Genomic DNA, 18,605 nt, shown 5'->3' on the forward strand with positions numbered 1-18,605 from the left:
TCACACTGGCTATTATATCAAAAATTAAAAAAAAAAAAATAGAAAGCAAGAGTGAAAGTAGATACATCCATTAGGAAGGTATTATAATAAACTTTACCGTCTGAGCCACCAGGGCCCAAAGTCTTCCCTGGTAGCTCAGGCAGTAAAGAATGTGCCAGCAATGCAGGAGGCTGAGGTTCGATCCCTGGGTTGGGAAGATCCCTTGGAGAAGGAAATGGCAACCCACTCCAGTATTCTTGCCTGGAGAATTCCATGGATAGAGGAGCCTGGTGGGCTACATTCCATGGGGTCTCAAAGAGTCAGACATAACCAAGCAACTAAAGCATCAGATCAGTTCAGTTCAGTTTGGTTGCTCAGCTGTGTCATACACATGTAATAAACTAGGAGATGAATGACATAGCATGAAGGTGGGGGAAAGTGAAATGATTCTAGATGGATTTTAAAGACAGAGAAAATGGGGTTCTTTGGTGTTTTAGTTTATGTAATGAAATAAACAAAGTCAAAGATGACTAACAGTTTTGACTGTAGGACCTAGAAGAATGGAGTTACATCCTGTGAAATGGAGAAGACTGGGAGGAGCAGGTTTGGAGGGAAATCAGAATTACTTTTGGATGTTAAATTTGAGATATAGACATATAAATGAAAATGCACAATGTACAGTATTGTAGTTTAGGGCAATGGTCTATCCCGAAGAATGAATATTAGAAGTGGTTAGTGTAGCACAGTATATGAAACAACAATACTGAAATGAGATTCCTTAGTGAATAAATGTAGACAGAAAGAAGAAAAGTTAAGAGTTGATCTCCAAGATGAACGAGAACCAGTAAAGGAGATGGAAAGTCAGTGACCACTTAATTATTTGGATATCCATAAGACAGCAGTTTCCTGGTAGTCATGTGAGGAAAATGTTTCTAAAAAAGTTATTAATTGGGTTAAATTCTGAGATAAGATAATCTAAGGAAAAAACCAAAACTTTACCAACATGTGCCCATGCTGGTACCAACTTTAGTAGCATGAAAGTAACAGACGACCTCGTTAAGAGGTGAGTGGTTGAGATAAATGCCTAAATGGAGTTGCTGCAAGAAGTAAAAGGAGGGGAGAAATTAGAGACATTAAAAGTAGACAATATTTTAGAGAATTTTTTACTCTGAAGTAAAACAGAATAACAAAGCAATTAGCTAGAGTGGACATAAGTGACCTAAAACATACCAAGCGAAGAAAATCATAGAACTGAGCCAAGAAAAAAATCATTTTGAGGACTGGAAGTCCTGTTGACTAATATGAAGTACAAGAAGGATAAGCAAGGAGAAAGGAGGCATTACATTTTTCAAAAAGGAAATCATTAATAAAAAGAAAGTTACATATCACAAAGCTTGTGTTTATTTGTTTTTAAGATATCTCTAAGACATCTGTAAGTAATTTATCTCTATATCTACTTCATTCTTTTATGTTTTGTAGGATGTTTCAGGTAACTCTTAATTGTCATTAGGATACAACAATAAACAACAAGAAGATTAAAAAAAAAACTTGCTCTCACTCTTAGAGTCTAAAGATAAGGGATTAATTTTTCCTTAAAAATGTCAAAATTTGCAGTAGGTGCCTGATAACCTTTACTTCACTGGAAAAGGAAATGTCAACCCACTCCAGTATTCTTGCCTGGGAAATCCCATAGACAGAGTAGCCTGGTGGTCTACAGTCCATAGGGTCACAAAGAATGGGACACAACCTAGCAACTAAACCACCACTACCACCTGTTACTCACACTCATCTATAATCCCGCCTCCTTAAGTATAGACTGAATTTAGTGACCAAGAGAATGTAGCAAAACTGATGGGATATCACTTCTATGATTAGGTTGCAAAAGATTCTATTTTTCACCTTTCTAACAGACTCTCTGGTGTTTCCCTGAGGCTCAACTGGTAAAGAATCTGCCTGCAATGCAGGAGACTTGGGTTCAGTCTCTGCGTCTGGAAAATCTCCTGGAGGACAGCATGGGAACCCACTCTAATATTCTTGCTGGGAAAATCTCATGGACAGAAGAGCCTGGTAGGCTATTGCCCATGGGGGTCACAAAGAGTCAGACATGACTGAAGTGACTGAGCACACACAACAGACTCTCTTGCCTTCTCAGCCAGCATGCTTTGAAGAAGAAAGCTAATACGCAAGTGGCAAGGAAGAGAAACCTCTGGCCAAAAGCCTCAAAGGAACTAAATCGTGCCAACAGCCATGTGCTTGAGCTTGAAAACAGATTCTTCCCCATTTAAGCCTTCAGATGTTACCACAATTTTAGCTTAAATTTTGGGTGAAAACTTTTGGTTATGCCCAGATTTCTGACCCACAGAAACCTGAGGTATATGCTGTCCTAAGTTGCTGAGTTCTGAGGTAATTTATTTTGTTGACAGTAGACAAATAATACAGTACTGAAGTGAAATACTTACCAATTGTTCCAATGGAGGAATGACATCTTTCAAGACATGCTGTGAATGATTTCTTCTGTGCCGGGATATCTGAAAAAATAGTGACATTTGATACAATTATATAATTTATATTAAAAAACTTTAAAGAGCATAATTTTGTAACTGTGCACAGGAAAATCACCATATTCACATTCACTCAAAAAGGTGAATAAAGTAAATTTAAAAGGGAAGCAAATGTTTGGGACATTAACTAATTTGGATAAAAGGTGTACTCAAAGATGGCTGGCTGCAACGATATCTCATATTCCGTGTGGTCTCCTTACCCTTTGACCTTGATAGCCTTCCTATCAAATGGTGGGCTGTATGCTGTTTCATTTTGAACTTGGGTGGACTTTTATACATGCTTTAAGCAGAATACATGGCAGAAGTGACATATATGACTCCAAATATTAGAGTATAAAAATACCACTCACTCCCCACCTGTTCTGGAACCCTTCCAAATCATCTTCCTCTGCAGAAACAGGGCTCTGCTCCTGTTTGAATGTTCTTTCTGTTATTGAAGGCTGGAGCCCAGCTCTCTGGGCATAGGAAGGACCTGCTCTCCTGCCAGCTGGGACCTGCAGAAAGGGGCTCCCAAGGCCAACGCCCCTTCTTTCAGAGAAGGAGGTGAGACCTGGGTTTACTTTTATTTTTTCCATTTCGGGTGTACCCTTGGGGACAGGTAAGGAGGGAAGGTGAGGTCTCTAGGTGGTGCTGTGGTGTGGTACTGGACATTGAATAATACATTTGCTGTTTTTTGTTAAAAAGAAAAAAAAAAAAAAAAAAAAGGCACCATGTTGAGAGGAAGCCCAAATCGGCCCATTGAGAGAGACCAGTTTTCTAGCTGACAGACTAGGTGAGTTTCCAGCAGACAGCCAGTATCAGTCACTGACCATGTGAACATAAAAATACCTTCATGATTTCTTCTTCTAGGCATTGAATCTCCATAGCTTTCAGGTCTTCTCAGTAGAGATATCAAACACGGCAGTATCTACTCCTATTGTGCTTTATCTGAATTTTTTATCAGAGTCTATCAGCATAAAAAAAAATCATTGTTTTACACCTCTGTGTTTCAGAGTGATCTGCAAAGCAGTAGTAGTAACTGGGACAAAATATTTAATATTGAAACTTTCGTATTTATGCTGTGTGTTTATAAACTTAGCTTCTTCAGAGTTAATGTGCTATTAATGTCCATGTCTTCCACTGTTATCCATATATATATAAATATACAAAACACACAGTAAGTGCTTTCAGAACAAATTTGCTTTAAATGCCTTTTCTCCTGAAGAAGCATCATAGACAGATTCTATAGTTAAAAAAAAAGGAAGGAATTTATAATTAAAATCATATTTTAAAATTTAAATAAAAGCTCTCATTAATAGTATGATTTCATTATAAAGGGATTTTCCAGTACTTTGCATAAAGAAGAGAAGGTGGTGGGACAAATCAGTAGGAAGAGAAAGAAAGAGACACAGACTGAGAGAGAAAGAGAGAGAGATATGAGTGTAAGGAATCTTTAAATTAAGCACTATGTCTAGAAAATAATTTTGGATGATTTTGGCTCTGTTTACCAGCACATGAAACAGACTGAAAAGATCAATTCAATGCCAGCTAAGATTGTGGTGGTGGTGTTGTTCAGTCACTTAGTCATGTCCAACTCTGCAACCCCATGGACTGCAGAATGTCAGGATTCCCTGTCCTTCACCATCTCCTGGAACTTGCTCAAACTCATGTCCATTGAATCAGTGATGCCATCCAACCACCTCGTCCTCTGTCGGCCCCTTCTTGTCCTGCATTCAATCTTTCCCAGCATCAGTGTCTTTTCTAATGAGTCAGCTCCTCACAACAGGTGACTAAAGTATTGGAGCTTCAGCTTCAGCATCAGTCCTTCCATGAATATTCATGATTGATTTCCTTTAGGATTGACTGGTTTGATCTCTTTGCAGTCCAAGGGATTCTCAAGAGTCTTCTCCAACACCATAGTTCAAAAGCATTAATTTGATGCTTCGCCTTCTTTATGGTCCAACTCTCACATCCTTACATGACTATTGGAAAGAACATAGCTTTGACCATACAGACTTCTTTCAGCAAAGTAATGTTTTTGCTTTTTAATATGTTGTTTAGGTTGGTCATAGCTTTCTTCCAAGGGGCAAGCATCTTTTCATTTCATGGCTGCAGTCACCACAGGTAGTGATTTTGGAGCCCAAGAAAATAAAGTCTGTCACTGTTTCCATTGTTTCCCCATCCATTTGCCATGAAGTAATGGGACTAGATGCCATGATCTTAGTTTTCTGAATGTTGAGCTTTAAGCCGGCTTTTTCACTCTCCTCTTTCACCTTATTCAAGAGGTTCTTTAGTTCCTCTTTGCTTTCTGCCATAAGGGTGGTGTCAGCTGCATATCTGAAGTTATTGATATTTCTCCTGGCAATCTTTATTCCAGCTTGTGCTTCATCCACCCTGAAAATTTGCATGATGCCCTCTGCATATAAGTTAAATAAGCAGGGTGACGATATACAGCCTTGACATACTCCTTTCCCAATTTGGAAACAGTCTTCTGTTCCATGTCTGATTCTAACTGTTGTTCCTTGACCCGGATACAGGTTTCACAGGAGGCAGATAAGGTGGTCTGGTAAGATTTTGAGGGAATTGTATTCCCAAAGAAACCAAAAGCCTGATATAAAGACCCTGTGATTCTATTCAATCCCTGAATTCCATATTTGCTCCACAAAAACAATTATGAAGGCAGTACAGCCTTCAAGGAGGCCATTCTCTTCCATGGCCACTTCAGATATGGTCCGTGAAGGATAATGGAGAAGGAAGAGACTCAGAAAGCACAGCCAAAAACCCTGGAGAACAATGGATATGGGAAATTCTCCTAGAAAGATGAGCCAGAGACTGTCTGTACTGCCTGGACAGGTCTCACAGGACCTGACCAGGAGGGTTCATTATCACTTGCATCTAGTGACTGTTGGTTATTTGCCATTCTTTCCCTTATAAATTAGAGGATTTTTGGCTTTTGCTTATTTTCAGGTATCAATTGCTTGCCCTAGCATTATCTGTTAGAGATGATGGAGAAAATAGTTTGACGTTCTTAATCCCCTGGTGAAAATTTGGAGCTGACGCAGAAAGCTGTTACCACCAGAGATTCTGGAATTGGAGCTCAAGGCAGTAACTAGCTGAGGCTTTTGGTTGTCTCCTTTGAGGAGGTGTATGAGTTTATTCCTAAGTGTTGAAAGACAGGTGCAAATTGATATATGGGAGGGAGGAAGAATCTGGAAGTCTCTCACCAGAGTCTGTCCTCTCCTTCCAGGGCACATTTCCAGACTGCATTTCTCAGCTTGTCTTACAGTTGAGAGTGGCTATGTGACTAGTTTAGACCAAAAACAAATGAGTAGAAACAATGAGAACCACTTCCCTTTCAAGGCTATTAACCAGTGAGAGTTCCCCCAACATGTTCTCTTTCCTAGGATACCAGCTGGGAATAAACATCAACCGAGGCCTTATGGGAGAATGAAAATGCAAGATGGGAGAATGCTGAATCACCAGGTCAAGAAAACCCAAGCATAGTTCAGGAAAACTCACTTTGTCTTATTTAGTCAACTTTATTTTGGAATAATTTTATACTGAGAAAAAAGATGTAGTGAGAACAGAAAGTTCAGGTAGAAAATGCCCTTTGAACTTTTAAATAGTGAGGAATAAACTTCTAATTTGTGGAGCCATGATATATTTTAGATAATTTTATATTTGTTAGCATTACCCTAAGTAAGAAAACCATAATTGATGATTAGTTAGTGTTGAAATGAAAGGTCTTCTGCATAAGAAAACTGCAAACAGAATAGCAGTTAATGGGAGAAATCCTAGAACCAAAACCTTGTATCTGTTATTCATTGATATTTCAGCTTTTCAACAGGAGGCTGTATGTGTATATATATATAGATTAGATAGATAGATAGATAGATATAGATATAGATAGATATATTTGAGACTTAAGCCTCTTAAAGAACTAGGAATTTATTTAAGTGACTATGTGTTTACAATTTACTACTTTTAATTATTACTCATTATACTGGGAATTTAGTATTCATGTCTTATACTCAACTTACAATGGTGGGAGAATTCTGGGATAGAAGGAGTTTTCTTATTTAAGTAAATGAAATGTGGGGGGAAAAAAACCCACAAACAATAAGTGAATGACTGAGCCTGGGAAACAAATTTTAATAGAAAGAAATTGGATCAGAAATGACCAGTTACTAAGCACATACCACCTTTGAGGGAAACCTTTGGTTCCATGGTATAAACAAGAATTCAACTTAAGATATGATACAATACTACCTGCCAACATTTATTAAGTACCTATTATTTGCTAGGCACTGTTCAAAGTGTTTTTGAATATACTAAAATAATTATCACCCAGAAATTAAGAGATCAGTGACATATATTTAAAAAAGATAAACACAGACCTTTACGGGAACTTTGAAAATCCACAGCTAGTGAAATGTGTACTTAAGCCCTTAGTTATTGTACTTTATTATTTTTCCAGCAATATAAATGTTTATGTATAAAAACAGTCACTAAATTCTTGGGGAACTACAGAGATCCCCTGTGTGCATAAGTGGATATTCGTAAGGTAGAAATTTGAGGAGAGCTAAACCTATAAATTTGTACACGTTTACGCAGGAAGCTAGAAATCAGATTTTGAATCTGTTATGAATCATCTTAATATTCCTCTGGGGGAAGTAATATTGCTGATCATTCCTAAATCAATAAACTAGCTAATCAATCATATTCAACCAAGTTACAAAGATATGGAAGAAAAGAAAACTTTCATCACCTGTCTTTTGCTTTAATGTCTTTCTCAGTTAAGTATTAGGTACAGAAATATGCTATTATGCCAAATCAGATTATGCTGACTGAGACTTATGATTTAGGAAATTCTTGATCCAAAATTGCTCAGTTGTCTTGTATGGATATCTGAAAAACTTAGACTGTTTCAAAAGAACTGTCTTTCTGTGACATACTTAATTGAAATAATAATTGTAAAGAAAATTTGAGGTCAACCACAATCTCATGAGGTAAGTTTGAAGGGGAAAAAAGAGGATTCTCCTAAAGTCATAGCATAAACAACAGAAAATCTTACAGTTTACAGAATTATTTATTAATAACTTATTAATATAATAGTATCTGATAATTTTGCAAATTTTTATGGGATGATCTCTTAAGAAACATTACCACTTAAGACATTAGACTTTTTGTAGTGCAATGTAGTTTGTTTACCGTGTTGTGTTTTTCTGCTTTTCTGCGATACAGCAAAGTGATTCAGATTCACACACATACACGTGTCTGTGCATGCTCAGTTGCTTTAGCATTCCCGACTCTTTGTGACTCTACAGACTGTAGCATAACAGGCTCCACCGTTCATTGGATTCTCCAGGCAAGAAAACTGGAGCGGGTCACCATGCCCATCTCCAGGGAATATTCCCAATTCAGGGATCGAACCTGCATCTCCTGCATTGCAGTCGAATTCTTTACTGCTGAGTCACTGGGGAAGCCATATATATATAATTTTTACTCTTTTCCACAGATGTTTTTATGAGCCATTCATTTTACCCAGCAAACATTTCATGTTTAGTATACTCATATGCCAGTAATTTCTAATAGTGAGTGCTTAAAATGTACTTGCTTGTTGACATTACAAAAAAATCTCTTGTGTTGCAAATAAAACACATACTTTATTTTGGACAATCCTAACTTTTTTCCCAGAATATCAGAGCTTTTAAATGTACCTGACAACAAAAAACCCTATATCTTGTTTTGAAAATTGCTTTTGGATAAGTTTCAGAATGCTGGCAAGGTTGGGCTCCATTGTTTAATCTTAGGTCCTTTTCATTTTTGCAGGAATTGCTCATCATTGAATTTGTTAAACTTAAATAACAGTCAAAATATTAGCAGTGGCTTGATACAAAATTTTTGATACACTATTTTATCTGTGAATTACAGAAGTATTTTTTCTGAGGAAGTCTGAAAATATGATTTTTTTATGTGTGTCTGCTTTCTTTTCTGTTTCCAAATATCTTAAATCATATACAGATCTTCCTTTTAAACATAAATGAACATGTATGTATACCCACCACATATTTGTTTTCTACCCTGATTTTTTTGGCTAGTTCTTATACTCTTAAATTATGACATATTTGTTTCAATATGATTTTACAATTCCCACTTGAGAATTTTATGAATTGCTACTTCTCAATTCACTTCTAGCTTTTAAGCAGAAAGAAACCTTAAAATTTCCACCTTAAAATTTCTCTGGCCTATTTATTAAAGAATGTTACTTAACAGTTTCTTTTGAGGTGACATGGTTATGTCATAAACTGTTTTTTCTATCATGGTATTCTGCATCATAATACGCTAAGCTTTCATAATAAATAGTAGTTGAGTAGATGGCAACTCTTCTTTTGAGAAGGAAAAAAAGTCAGACCTCATCTTTTTTCAGTGATGCCATTTTCCTATTGATTTATTTTTCCAGTAAATAGAAATGATTTGGGGCTACCATTGAAAAAAAATTGAAAAACAAATATCTTTTGACTTGGATTTTTTTGAACTCAATATTAAGTTAATATATCACTGAAATTCTTTTAGCTCAAGTCTATGAGTTTTTCCTTCTTTATCACCACCCACCACTCTCTCTACTTCACTCCTATACCCTCCCCAGTACTCCACTTTCTCATTGTGTAATGCAAAGTGGAAAAATAAAGTATTCAAGATGTGCAATGTATATTTTCCTTTAAATTTCTTTTCGTTCTTATTAGAATATGCATTATAATTAAGTTTTTTCAGATATCTTTTCCTCCAGAAACAGGAATTAAAAAGTCACTTTTTCAGTGTTTTCATTTTGTTCTTCCATTCCTTTTTCTAAAATCTATTTTAAAAATATGAAGCTGATAGGTGGGACTAGTACTTGATCTATTACACAAACTATAAAAATAACAGAATTTGAGCATATTATTTTCCTTGTGTAGGAGGGTCTACTATGAAAGTTATACATAAACATGAAACATTCCACATAGCTCTGATTTTAAATAGATTACCATTTTTGATGAAAGTTTATAGCTTGTGGCTTAGAATTGAAATAAAATCGCTAGAATAAAAGCATTAGTTTGTTCCAACATTTTCACAGACATGTACATTTTCTGAGGCATACCTCCCATTAGCAACCTCCCTGGATACTTGGATGAAAAACAGAAATAAATTTGTGGTTAAGTTTAGTTTCTGTCTTCATAGTTTCTCAAAAGTTTTTCTTCTTTTTCTTTTTTTTTTTTTGGTATATCCCAAGTGTTACGTTAAAAATCTTCATATGTTTCACCAAAATCTCTTTCTTAAAGCTACTATAATCAGAAACTAAAGAAAGTTAGTGACGCTTTGTGTGTGTGTGTGTGTGTGTGTGTGTGCGTGTAGGATTATGTGGAAAGATAGTCAGTATTTCCTGTACTTATAGCAACTTAATTGTTTAGAGATAATAAATGTCAACACAAGTGATGGTTATATGTTTTCAATCATGTATATGTGGTAGGTAATTGCTTTTGAAAAAAAAAGGCAGTTAAGATATAAGAACATTACTTTATCATGCATTTAACCTTCTAACTTCACAAATTATTGTAGGCACATGTAAAATTTATCCATGCCTCATAATTATTCTACCCTTACTAAATGTATCTTCATAGTCCTCATGAGAGGTAACAACATAAACTATATAAAGACCAAATCTTCTGTTTTACTCATTATTAATGTACTACGGTATAGTGTTTGACAATTTGTTTCTCTTCTTCCATCTGCCCACAATATCATTCAATTACCATAGTGGCATACATAAATGCCTTTCTTTTTCTATTTTTCCATAAGTCTTTTTTGGTTGTATATTGTCAGCCACCTAGAGCCAGACATCCTGGAATGTGAAGTCAAGTGGGCCTTAGGAAGCATCACTACAAACAAAGCTAGTGGAGGTGATGGAATTCCAGTTGAGCTATTTCTAATCATAAAAGATGATGCTGTGAAAGTGCTGCACTCAATATGCCAGCAAATTTGTAAAACTCAGCAGTGGCCACAGGAGTGAAAAGGTCAGTTTTCATTCCAATCCTAAAGAAAGGCAATGCCAAAGAATGCTCAAACCACTGCACAATTACACTCATCTCACATGCTAGTAAAGTACCGCTCAAAATTCTCCAAGCCAGGCTTCAGCAATACGTGAACCGTGAATTCCAGATGTTCAAGCTGGTTTTAGAAAAGGCAGAGAAACAGAGATCAAATTGCCAACATCCGTTGGATCATCGAAAAAGCAAGAGAGTTCCAGAAAAACATCTATTTCTGCTTTACTGACTATACCAAAGCCTTTGACTGTGTGGATCACCACAAACTGAAAAATTCTGAAAGAGATGGGAATAGCAGACCACCTGACCTGCCTCTTGAGAAATCTGTATACAGACCAGGAGGCAACAGTTAGAATGGACATGAAACAACAGACTGGTTCCAAATAGGAAAAGGAGTACGTCAAGGCTGTATATTGTCATCCTGCTTATTTAATTTATATGCAGAGTACATCATGAGAAACGCTGGGCTGGAAGAAGTACAAGCTGGAATCAAGATTGCTGGGAGAAATATCAATAACCTCAGATATGCAGATGATACCACCCTTATGGCAGAAAGTGAAGAAGAACTAAACAGACTCTTGATGAAAGTGAAAGAGGAGAGTGAAAAAGTTGGCTTAAAGCTCAACATTCAGAAAAATAGATCATGGCATCCGGTCCCATTACGTCATGGCAAAAGGATGGGGAAAAGTGGAAACACTGGCAGTTTATTTTTTGTTGGGGCTCCAATATCACTGCAGATGGTGACTGCAGCACTGAAATTAGAAACGCTTACTCCTTGGAAGAAAAGTTATGACCAACCTAGACCACATATTAAAAAGCAGAGACATTACTTTGCCAACAAAAGTTCATCTGGTCAAGGCTATGGTTTTTCCTGTAGTCATGTATGGATGTGAGAGTTGGACTATGAAGAAAGCTGAGCACCAAAGAATTGATGCTTCTGAACTGTGGTGTTGGAGAAGACTGCTAACAGTAATAACTTGGACTGCAAGGAGATCATATCAGCCCATCCTAAAGGAAATCAGTCGTGAATATTCATTGCAAGGAATGATGTTGAAGCTGAAACTCCAATCCTTTGGTCACCTGATGCGAAGTACTGACTCATTGGATAAGACCCTGATACTGGGAAAGACTGAAGGCAGGAGAAGAAGGGGACAGCAGAGGATGAGATGGTTGGATGACATCACCGACTCAATGGACATGAGTTTGAGTGAACTTTGGAAGTTGGTGATGGACAGGGAGGCCTGGCATGCTGTAGTCCATAGGATCGCAAAGTGTCAGACACGACTGAGTGACTGAACTGAACTGATTGTCAGTCAGAAATCTGACAATCTCATCTCTTTTATCCTGTAGAAAATGAAAGAGAGATTCAGAAACATTTGCAAGATGTATTAAAGTTTATCAGCATTTTTTTTTTTTTTTTTTAGTTTCTTGAATATTCTTTAGTTAGCATCTGGGCCACCTAAAGCTCTCATTAATCTGTCAATCCTGGGATAAATCTAGTTGAGCGAAACTCAGCTTCAGTCACAGATTCTTCTCCCAGATAACCAAAGGTAAGTGTTTGCTGGAATGATTCTTACTCCTTTATATTTTCCCTCCTTTATTTAGTCACAAACGTGTATACTGCCAAGAAGAAAATCAAACTGCCTTTTACCTTCCTGTTTAATTATAAATGAACTGTATATTACATATATTTCCTTGTTTATTGTTAAATACTATTTATTTTAGTTTTCTTATTTCTTTTTGCCTACTACCAATAGTAGTGGTAAAGAACCTGCCTGCCAATAAGGGAGATGTAAGAGATACAGGTTCGATCCCTAGGTAGGGAAGATCCCCCAGAGGAGGGCATGGCAACCCACTCCAGCATCCTTCCCTGGAGAATCCCATGGACAGAGGAGCCTGGAGGGCTACATCCATATGGTCACAGGAAGTTGGAAATGACTGAAGCAATGTAGCATTCACCGTCAATAGAATATTTCTCTCCAATAATTTTCTCAGACTGAGAAGTAGCATTCATATAGAACTTGGACACTCCATAATTTTAACCTTCAAATATGGTTGTAAGACAAAAACTATCAGAAACAAGAAACACAGAGCTATCTGGGTAATAAAATTTTCTATATTTTCTTCAATGAAGGGCTCTTATGTCCATCTTAATTTTTAGTTTACTTTCTTTTTCTACTTTATAGGTTCATCTATACTAAGCCAGGGCTTCTCTGGTGGCACAGTGGTAAAGAACCTGCCTGCTGATGCAGGAGATGCAGAGATGCGGGTGAGATGGTTGGATAGCTAACACAATGGACATGAATTTGAGCAAGCTCCAGGAGATAGTGGAGGACAGAGGAGCCCGGCATACTGCAGTCTGTGGGGACACAGAGTTGGGCACTACTTAGTGACTGAACAACAACAAAGATATACTTAGTCATCAATTTCCAAATTGATATAATGAGCAAATAAAGGCCAAATAGACACAAAGACATCTTATTTCACTCAATAATACTACTAACGGTATTAGGTCTAATGGTATTAGATCTAAATCATTACATAATTCTTTAGAGCCAGATAGAAAGTTAGTTGGTAAAATAACTTATTCATCTCTTTTACTCTCCATAACAGACATATTTCCTCTGTTGGTGTAAACAAAAGGAAAGGATTTAGAGAGCAGATTAAAAAAATATAGATGGGTATGTAGAACACTTGGGCCAAATTGCTATTTTCTCCACAATTGCAAGTCATAATTTATTGTTTAAATAGAAAGATTCAAGACAGTATAAAACGATACCAAGAGAACTATCTCACAAACATCTCTAAACAAAGGAAAATAGGAAACAATTATTGAGAGTCTAAATTATTAAAATGACCTACCAATTTTTAACTAACTGAAACAAATCATTGTCAAATCACTATTTGGCCATGCTGGACAGAAACGACCTATATCTAATTTCATGATATGTAACTATCTGGAAATTCTCAACAAATTAGAATCAGGCTTTATATACAGTCTCAAATATAAGTCTCTCTCATTGCCCAGAAGAGCTTAAGTTGAATTATGATGTTACCTTCTTACTTTTTTTTCAGGTATATGTTCAATCACTAAAGAAGAAATTCTCTTCTTTGAAAAACTGTAATCTATGAAATATCTAGTTTGAGCTATGATATATAAAGTTTGATAAAGACATTTACCCACAGTAAGATTTCTATAGTCTTTGACACCTTTCCTTGTACATCATTATTTCTTAGTGCAAAGATGGGAATGTACTATCTAACTCATTATAAATGCTCTGCCTGTGTGGAAAGATCACTTGTAAAAGCATTGTGGTAGGCAGAACTTTTAATAACTGTGATGTTCTTTCAAGAATTAATGGACTTTGGGTCAAATATTTAAAACATGCATATGAATATCCTTGGCATCTTTAGTGAATGTCTAATAACTGTATCCTTCCAGTTTCCTTTCTTCAGTTATTCTTTGAGGTTTTCATAGACCCCCAAACTCACCTTCTGCTGCCGAAAAAGCAGATTTAGTTCTGAAGGTTAATCCAACTCAGCAGGATTGAAGGATGGCACTTTTCCTTGGTCGTAAGTATGTTGGCTCAGGCCAGACAGCTGTTAGGACATTCTCCTCTGGGAATCGTGCCCTCAACACCCACCGCTGATGCACATACATGGTCTACTGGCTGCCGACTTCCATGCCCATCTGCTCAAATGGCATAGTGCCCGCTCACAAGTTGGCTGGATCCTTGCCCTGAGTGTGTAGGTGCCAGGCAATGATGGGTTTAGATGGGCAGCCTGCATAATACTACAAGTGACAATTTTTCCTTTCTCTCTCTCTCTCCAGTATCTGTCTTCTGTGCCTTCTCTGAAAGCGAAACTTTATGTTTCTCTACCTCTGATAATACCTGTGGACACATATGGCCTTTTACAGGTAGATATATAAACACCCACAACCTGCTACCAACAGTGAGATGAAAGGAAAGAATCCACAGAGCCCCAAATGACAAGTTCTAACACAGAAATGGGTTGGATTGTGAAAATCCCGACCACCTGGAGTCTGTCAGAAGAAATTTAGCAAGGGTGTAAGTACGGCAGATCTCTCACAGATAGCAATGGCACCAGGAAAGAGCTTAAGTTACAGCACTTTTTGTCTGTCGCAGCTCCAGCACAAATCACTTGCCTTGCATTGAAAAGGCACATACAACAGAAAACAAAATAAATCAGGCAAAAAGAACAAGCTTAATGGGAACACAATTTATATGCTCAATGAGGGCAAGGGTGCAAGCTATGATATTCAGACCTTGGAAATAACCCTGAATGGAAGACCTAATAGAGAACAAAACAGAAATAGCATCTCTCTTTCCAATCTACAGCAAACCCGTGGAGAGGAATAGATTGGCTTAGGAGGTTGTGACTTTAATGATCCAAAGCATATGAATGCTTGTTAGCAGACAGCAGACAGACATAAGTAAGAACAACAGTAATGGCTGCATCTGCAGCCTGGCCTATGGCACTCAAACTAATCAGGCAGCATTGGAGAGCAGTGCCGGAAGGTATGTTAAAGGCTTGCTTTCCTTGTGTGTTTATTTAAGGGTGATTGAATTCAGGGTGTTGTCAGTCTGCCTTGGAGAATGGTTATCCAATGTGTAGGCATGATCTTTCTCCCTGAATATGCTCTGTTGAGTCAGTTAGTTATGTGTGACTACTTGCTCTGTCCTGGTCTTTATACAGTGCCAAAATCCTCCAGTCCAAGTTCCAAAGGAACAGGGCCTAAAAACTTTTGGCTCGAGAATCAAATTAGGTTTCTCTGCTTCCCTAGCCAGAAATGCATAAATACCCAATGGCCTAAACCAAAGAATTTGACATTGTGGAATGAATAGAGCTGTCATATACCACTAAAGTGTGGAAATATCTACTGTTTGAAGTCAGGACTAGTTCAACATCTTCAGTAATCAGAACAGACTTCTTTGGACACCTTCATGGGTTAGTCTGGCTTTTGATTGGGAATATTTCTGGCAAGCTACTGACTCCAGATATCAGAAATGCAAGAACATACGGTTTATAAGAGAAAATCTGCCATTTTTTTCCTACCAAAAAAATTCTCAAAGGCAGCACATTTTCATAAAAGACAGATCCCTCATTCTGTTTTCCTTATTGACCTTCAAGTTAGCACAATGTGCTTAGATATATACTTAAGAAAGAACTAGTCAAAGGAGAGGTAAGTTTGAATAGTTTGAAAAAGTATTTATGAAAAACTCAATTTGGAATTATCTGAGAGCTTCTGGTGAAAATAGACAAAGAATGTGTATAATCATCCAAAACTCTTACTCTGGTTTCTATGCTATAACTGTCAGAGCTCCCAGAATAAACAATTTTCCTCATGATTTGTCACACCTTGAGTATATTACAGTCAGAATTACATACTACTAACTTCCTTAAGGAGAAGGCAATGGCACCCCACTCCAGTACTCTTGCCTGGAAACTCCCATGGACGGAGGAGCCTGGTAGGCTGCAGTCCATGGGGTCGCTAAGAGTCGGTCTCAACTGAGTGACTTCACTTTCACTTTTCACTTTCATGCGCTGGAGAAGGAAATGGCAACCCACTCCAGTGTTCTTGCCTGGAGAATCCCAGGGACAGGGGAGCCTTGTCGGCTGCCATTTATGGGACTGCACAGAGTTGGACACGACTGAAGCAACTTAGCAGCAGCAACTTCTTTAGAAATGAAAAAACAAAAAAACCCTGCAAACATGCTGTCCAGAAACTCTTGAGGATAAGAGTCAAGTTTTATTTATCTTTAAATCAAAGGAGTTTAGTGTAGTATGAAATATATGTCATGGATTGGTCACTCCACACTCCATTTTGCATCATCTGATACATGTGACTTACTTTTCACTGAATTTACCATGACCTTCAAATGGTATAATATCTTGTCCTATGATATCTTGTTATAAACATATTTACCATTCTTTCCAAAATATAGACCAAGTCAGTAGTCATTTCTAGATGAAGTTCCATAATTTCTTATAGGAGATTTGCCATCTATCTTTACTGAAATAAAGTTGAACTTTTAAAATTTTACCTTCATTAGCCTACAACTGAAATAACAGATACTAGTAGGACAATAATTTCCTGATCTATGTTGTATAATAATTTCCTGATCTATGTTTACTGAAATAAAGTTGAACTTTTAAAATGATACCTTCATTAGCCTACAACTGAAATAACAGATACTAGTAGGATAATAATTTCCTGATCTATAATAATTTCCTGATCTGTATTTCCTGATCTATGTTGTTGTATACTATAGGATAATAATTTCCTGATCTATCTAGGCTAATGATACCTTCATTAGTCTGCAACTGAAATAACAGATACTAGTAGGATAATAATTTCCTGATCTATATAAGCTTGGGGCTTATATACCTCTTCCAGAGGAAAAATCTGAGAAGATAAACAGATATAAATGGGTATAGGGTGGATATATGTGTTTGTTAGTCCCTTAGTCATGTCCGACTCTTTATGACCCTAGGACTGTAGCCTGACAGGCTCCTCTGTCCATGGAATTCTCCAGGAAAGAATACTGGAGTGGGTTGCCATTCTCTTCTGCAAGGGATCTTCTTCACCCAGGAATCAAACCCGGGTCTCCTGAATTGCAGGCATATTTTCTACCATCTAGGTCACCATGGAAAGCTGTGGATATAGATTTAGGTAGATATATTTCTGCTTTTAAATAACATTACCCAATTATGTAGATTATTGTTTTGAAGAGTTCTCTATTTTATTAGGGGGTACCCTGGTGGCTAGATGCTGAAGAATCTGCCTGCAATGCTGGAGATGTAGGTTCAACCCTTAGGTTGGGAATATCCCCTGGAGAAGGAGATGGTAACCCACTCCAGTATTCTTGCCTGGGAAATCCCATAGATAGAAGAGCCAGACGGGCTACAGTCCATGGGGTCGCAAAGAGCCAGACACGATTGAGTGATTCACACACACACACACTCATATTCTATTATCACTTACCTTCTGGGAATATTGTTTTAACTTCTGGTGTCTCTATTTCCTCAAATATGTATAATATAGCAGTAATTTCTCATAGGATTGCATTAGAAATAAGTAAATTAAACCATATGCAGTTTGTCACATGGTGGGTCCTTCTTAGTATAACCTCTGCTATACCAATAATATAATTCTTCTTCCAGTATACCAGTAAATAGGTAAATATATTCTTGCACACGAATAATTAACATTGTTAACATTCTCTTAAAATCTTTGATGCTTTTAAAAACTCTTTTAAAACAATTTATATCTTCAAAACATTCCAACTATTTTTCTAGGGCATTTTGAAATCATTTTATTAGAAAATGCTTTAAATACTCAGAAATCTAGTTATACTGGACATGCACACCAAGAGGTGGGGCTCTTGGGGGTTTAGAATTCTGTCTACCACAATCCCACCTCTGGCCCTCAACAAACTATGTCCCTTCCTTAAGCAAAATATATCATCTCTTCCCATGATTCCAGAGAGTCTTATTTTATTATGGCATCCACTCAAAGTCCAAAATCTCATCATACAAATCTAAATCTCATCTCACCAGTTCAAAGACCAAAATCTAAATTCAGTTTTGAAATAAGTTGAGTTTGAGATCAACTATTAAGTAGCAGAGGTGGGATTCAAACACAAGTAATTTGATTCTATAGCCAGTGGTGTTTAACAACTTTAATACTATGCACTATCCATGCTATGAAGCAATTATGATTATTGCCCTCACTGCATAGATGATAAATCTAAGGCAAGTGGGAAAAGACTGAAAGTTAAGTGAGGGTCAGAGGCTTTTGATTAATCTAGATTCATTCAATTCAAAACTCCATGCATACTGACTCCAAAGCTTTTAAATGCTGAACCTACCACCTTTCAAAGTGGAAACTCAACAAATGCTTGTTGTCTGCCCATCATCATATTGCACTGTTTGTAGATCAAAATATACACTGATATTTATCACACTTCTTTTTCTTTTT

General features: G+C 37.0%; 1 protein-coding gene across 1 annotated transcript in view; it reads right to left on the reverse strand.

Annotated features, from left to right (window-relative positions):
• The window catches only part of ARHGAP15 (Rho GTPase activating protein 15), a 678,501-nt gene that overhangs the window by 585,966 nt on the left and 73,930 nt on the right, over nt 1-18,605 (reverse strand). Inside the window, exon 3 of the mRNA XM_061135692.1 lies at nt 2,439-2,507. Coding sequence (XP_060991675.1) covers nt 2,439-2,507 — 69 coding nt within the window. The remainder of the gene's footprint in view (nt 1-2,438; nt 2,508-18,605) is intronic.

The sequence above is a fragment of the Dama dama genome, chromosome 33 (assembly GCF_033118175.1).
Source record: "Dama dama isolate Ldn47 chromosome 33, ASM3311817v1, whole genome shotgun sequence".
NCBI lineage: Eukaryota > Metazoa > Chordata > Mammalia > Artiodactyla > Cervidae > Dama > Dama dama.